The following is a 5,637-nucleotide window of genomic DNA, read 5'->3' as shown; positions in this document are numbered from 1 at the left end:
TCCGTCGGCCGTGACGGGAACTGCCCACGCATGACACAGAACCAACCAGACATGCAACGAGCTGAGCGTTGTTGGTTCGAATCGTGCTGCTTGGGACTTTTTTTTCTACTTTTCTTATTGTGCTAATTCTTGCTAATTCTTGTTGCTTATGCTATGCTGACAAATTCCCCCCTAACCTTAACCAGTCAAAGTGAACGCCTAATACTGCCTAACCGCCACGCAAGTCCTAATTCACACAGTCAACATGCGTCCGTAGGGGCGTGAGGTCCGGTGGAACAACCACAAGTCCGTTCACCTCCACCTACAGAGTCCCAGCTTCCTCAGAGGTCCGACACAGAGACATTTTGTTCGAAAAGGCAAGAAGGACGTCGAATGTCAAGAGTATATTGCGACGATATTGTGTGTCAGCGGCTACAATATCAAAGCAACTCCACGAAAAGATAAAGAACAGATTTTGGGTTTATAAGCGGTTCCATAGTTGCGTCAAGTGGGAAGTCTTACAAATACAGTATCTACGGTATTTTTTTTTTTTTGCAGATGCAAGGTTGCTCTGAACTCTGACATTTTTGCACCTCTCAGCACCTGAGTCCAATAGTTCCCAAAATACCCTCAGTGAGACTAGGCCTGCAGTAAGGCTGGGCTTAGTCCTTCGGTCCTAATCTCTGTACACCAGAGCTGTGAGTCATACACAAAGGCAGGCGGTAGAAAAGCCTTCCTCTGCACCTGATCCCACACACACTGACTGAAACTCCTCTCTGCACTGTCTCTAGTCCAGGGGAGGCTGGTGGAGGTAGAAATCAGAGGACGGGCTCATTGTAATGCACAGAACGGAGTGAGGAACGGTATCAAACACGTGCAGAGAGGCCAGCGGAGGTAGAAACCGGAGGTGTTTGATACACGTGTGTTTGATACCGTTCCTCATTCCAGTCCTTGCATGACAAGGAACCCGTCCTCCGATTTTTCGACCTCCGCCAGCCTCCACAGCTCTCGTCTACAGCGTCTGGTCCGCGGTGTGTGTGAGTTCAGGCAGAAACATGCCGGCTCATCCTTTCAGATCAGAGCAGTATTCCAGTGTTGCTCTTCTGTTGTTGCTGCTGCTGCTTCTGCTTCTGCTGCTGCAGAGCTGGCTGACATTTTCCCCTTCCTCTGTTGTGTGTTTGCTCAGTGTGTTTGGAAACGCAGACAGCTTGTCATTACCCGTGTTTTCTTTGATTCACAGGGAGAGCACGGCTGTATTAGTGGTCGTTAGCAGTGGTGTGTGTCTGTGTGGCTCAGGGGAACACTGAGCTTCATATGTTGTCTCGATCTGCTAATAGATGAAACGACACACACGACACACACACACACACACACACACACACACACACACACACACACACACACACACACACATACACACACATACATAAGCAGACAATCATGTACATACACACAAGCAGATAATCATCTACTTATGCCCGAGTGCACATACACACACATGCACACACACACACACACACACACACACACACACACACACACACACACACACACACACACACACACACACACAAGCAGACAATCATGTACTTATGCCCACATGCACACACACACACACACACAAGCAGACAATCATGTACTTGTGTGCGCACACACATACATGCACGCACGTACACACGCTCGCACACACACCCAATATGAGCATACGTCTGTAAAAAGATACATATAGTATCTCAAGAATGCAAACTGCCTTTGAAACATATGAGTACATTGCCAGACTGAACTTCTGGAAGTACTGTATAGCATCAAGGGTACTGTGAGAGTGACGTCATAGAGGGAATATTTGTGTTGTTCCAACAAAGACACTCTTTCAGCCATCACATTGTATCTCCCCCTGTGTGTTCCACAGACAGGACAGTATGGCAGACGGACAAATGAGGTGCTTTTTGATGAAAAGACCTCCCAAGAAATATTCTTGATGTAAGACCATTTGAGTCAGATCATTTACATTTACATTTATGGCATTTAGCAGACGCCTTTATCCAAAGCGACTTACAACAAAAAGATCGTGGTTTGGCATGCGGGCAGGCGTGATGGGTGGGTTTTACAACCTTTGGCTCCTCTCTCTGGGCGCTATAACTCCTCAGGGGAGATAGTGGGATCACTTGACAGTTACTATATACTGTAGATACTGAGAATTTTCTAGCCAAATTTCCCCTGGACAGCCAGTGATAGTTCCCTCATGGGGGATGTAATTGTTGAATTCTACTGTAAAAACCCACCTCAAGAGTCAGACCCCGTTCTATGGCAAACCAGTTTAGGAGAAGGGGGAATTGGCTGGTGGGATTTATAACCTCGTTAAAGATTAATGTGTGTGAGTTCATTTACATTTTAAATGGAAACATTACCTTTACTTTCCTCATCCGGGGTGACTGGCACTTTATGACTCACCGTAAACAGCAACACATTAAACAACGTCACAACTGTAAAGTGAACAGCAGCTGTGGCAACACACCCACACGCTTCCACTCCGCCCTCACCATCTCACCATCTCACCATCTCACCATCTTGGATGTATTATTTATTCACTCATCTGGCTGCTTTTCATACAATACGAGACGGTGAAAGACCATCATTTACGAGACCGGAGGGACAGGACGATATGTCCACTCGAAAGCTTCAAGTTCAAATTTCAAAATCCACAAGTGTCAGTGAGACAAAGAACCCTTGACATTCCCAATCAACTGGCCTGCAATGACAGTGGTTACAATCATTTCTCTGCGGTCTACGATCTAGCTGTAACTGCTCTGTGTCCTGGCTCTCTTCTGTTATCTGTTCTGATGGTATCAGGTTGATATTGTTAGGCTTTATGGAGGTTTATGGAGATGGAGGCGGGGTCCTAACCACATTTTCCATGGCTCTGCCTGCTCATGGATTATTTCATAAATGCTTCATAGGATTGCTTCGTACAATAAGAATGTATGAAACAATTATGAGTCCATGCTGCCCAGACTGTGCACTTCACTTTCTGCCCATAGAAATGTTATGTGCATATATATATATATATATATATATATATATATATATATATATATATATACAGCATGTGTGCGAGTGTATATGTGAGTGCGTGCGCGTGTGTGTGTGTGAGTGTGAGTGTATCTGTGACAGAAAGAGAGCAGTAGAGACGGTACAACAAAGAGAACAAGGCCACCAGATGAGCAAAGCAATCCAACACAAAGGTAAACGTTGTGGAAGGCAGAGGTGAATTCTGAACACTCGAGTGTTTGTGGTGCTGCACATGACTAATAAGGAGATTGGGCTAATACAGTTAACTGAATACTCAACAGTATTCACTCCCACGCATATGCAGTCATGAAAAAATAAACTTAATTTGACGGAAAATGACTGTGTTGTTTAATATTTTTTCGGTTTGCAAAGGGATTGTGGGTAGTGGTGAATATCTATTCTTTGTGTTGCCTTATCTCACAAACTAATATACCTGTGATACTGTTTTTTGTTTGATTCTGGCTGTATTAGGCCTATGTCTCTGCTCATGTTCGTACATGTCATTGGGGGTGGTCAGTCTGTCACCCATTACCGTGAAGTGTGTGTCCAAAGTTTGGGCCCCTCCCCTTTTGTTTATCAGTCAAATTGCTGCAAGGTCATCCGTGTCTGAGGTGTCTTGTAGTCTGACTGAATCATCCATTGGTGGAGCCAGATCAACATGTGATCTTTGAAGTCTACAGAATAGCTTAACAATCAAATCTTAAATAAAGACTCCTTCCATGTTATGGTTGAACTTGCATACACAATGATTTCTGAGTAACAATCTTCCATGGCTTGAATGTTTTGCTGTAATTCAAGTGAATTCACATGTGAAATATGAGTCAATACCGAAAAATGAACGGGAATCAACCTTATTAAAGTACTGAACATGACTTTATATTTACATTAACACTTACGGTATTGTACCAAAATGTTACTGCAATCTGCTGGAAACTGCTGCTGACAGCGTAGGTGGGCATCATTACGGTTTCCATGGAACTAGTTGAAATGGATGTTGTTTTTCTCCATAGATTTGATTTGATAATGTGGTGGGCCAATTGTATTTGATCACATGATACATGGATATTAGTTTCATCCCTGGAAATTAATTAGGTGCATAATAGATTTGAAAGAGTTTCAATCTTAGAGCTTCCTCCATACCTGGGACGTTAGATGCTTGTCTGATTAAATTCAAAGGTCAGCTTAGCATTGAAACACACACACACAGACACACACAGACACACAGACACACAGACACACACACACACACACACACACACACACACACACACACACACACACCAGCCAGCCAGCACATGCACAAATGCAAAACCACTAATTTGACAGTCAATAAACTTGTTGTGGTAATGTCATCTTAAAAACGTTTGCCTTTACTCAGTATTGTGTGTATATGACCACTTGTCCACTACTTAAAGCTTATGTAATTCTTACATACTTGCAATCACAATCACACTGTAAGGTAAAGTAGCCTATAATGACGACTGGTACAGTATATAAGCTCTTGTTGCTTATTTGGACAGTTTCCTACTCAGACCACAATGTAGAAAATGTCTGAGCCATCGTCATATACTCATACTTACTTACACATACAGGCTACGTCATTCATTCCATAGCATACACATTATTATTTAGAGAACATTAAGACAAACGTTCCCTTATTTCTATCATGTTCTTTGCACGAATACCAATGCAGTGCCCTGACTGCGAGCTGATCGATCTTCGCATTCTCCACACACTACGCAATGACGTGAACCTACGCAAGAGTCATATCAAAAATATCTCTTTATATCAACATAAACTTACCCGCTATGACTCGAGAGACACCGAGATAGCTGAGAATCAGCAGTGGCGCGGCGGGCAAGAAAAATCTCTCCATGCTTCTACCATCCGGAGGTGGTGAGATCCCATTGACTCTGGCGAGGGCTGTGTGTTAACCACCGCGCTGCTCGGCGTGCACGTCAGTCCATGCGTAAACGGCTTTTACCGTCTATCAACGCTTGCTGCAGATCCGAGACTACCGAGCGCTTTCAGAACCTGGGACAGCGTCTCGACCCCTGCATTCAACAGTAGCCTGCCGCCTCTCCCTGTCCGTGCAGACAGCCCTGTCCGTGTGTGCCGCCTCTGTGGACACCGTCTAGTCCTCGACGACAGACACAAATGAAGTCCTGGTGATGTTTTGGTCATCCGCGGTCACTCGGGCTGCAGCCAAAGCTGGCTCCACACACATCTGTGATACCGAAGTATGTTTGAGACGGTGCTTTGGGGGCTCTCCACTACTGCAGACAGAAACGTGCTCTCTCCCCTCTGGCTGGAAAGTCCTGCTCATTCACTCCGTCTTAGTCATGGGTAACATGAGAGAGACGCACACACACTGGCACAGACTGTACACACTATAGGCTCCAGTGACATTCTATACGCTACGATTGATCCACAGAATCACTCTGACAATATCCGTTCGGAGAGTCTTATTGTTCAAATAGCAAGACAAATCCAAAATATATGGGAATCACTTTGACTCACTCACAATGCATGTGGATATTTTTCTCTGGTATTTTGGACAAAGCATGGTTAGGAAATATCAGTTTAGGC

General features: G+C 44.5%; 1 protein-coding gene across 1 annotated transcript in view; it reads right to left on the bottom strand.

Annotated features, from left to right (window-relative positions):
* Positions 1-4,924, bottom strand: part of fndc5a (fibronectin type III domain containing 5a) — a gene marked incomplete at both ends in the record, with an annotated part of 20,494 nt that extends 15,570 nt beyond the window's left edge. Inside the window, one exon of the mRNA XM_083683134.1 lies at positions 4,852-4,924. Within this exon, the coding sequence (XP_083539260.1) occupies positions 4,852-4,924 (73 nt within the window). The remainder of the gene's footprint in view (positions 1-4,851) is intronic.
* Between the last annotated feature and the right edge of the window lie 713 nt (positions 4,925-5,637).

This window comes from Argentina silus (genome assembly GCF_951799395.1).
Source record: "Argentina silus genome assembly, chromosome: 13".
NCBI lineage: Eukaryota > Metazoa > Chordata > Actinopteri > Argentiniformes > Argentinidae > Argentina > Argentina silus.
This window is presented reverse-complemented; position numbering and strand designations above follow the sequence as displayed.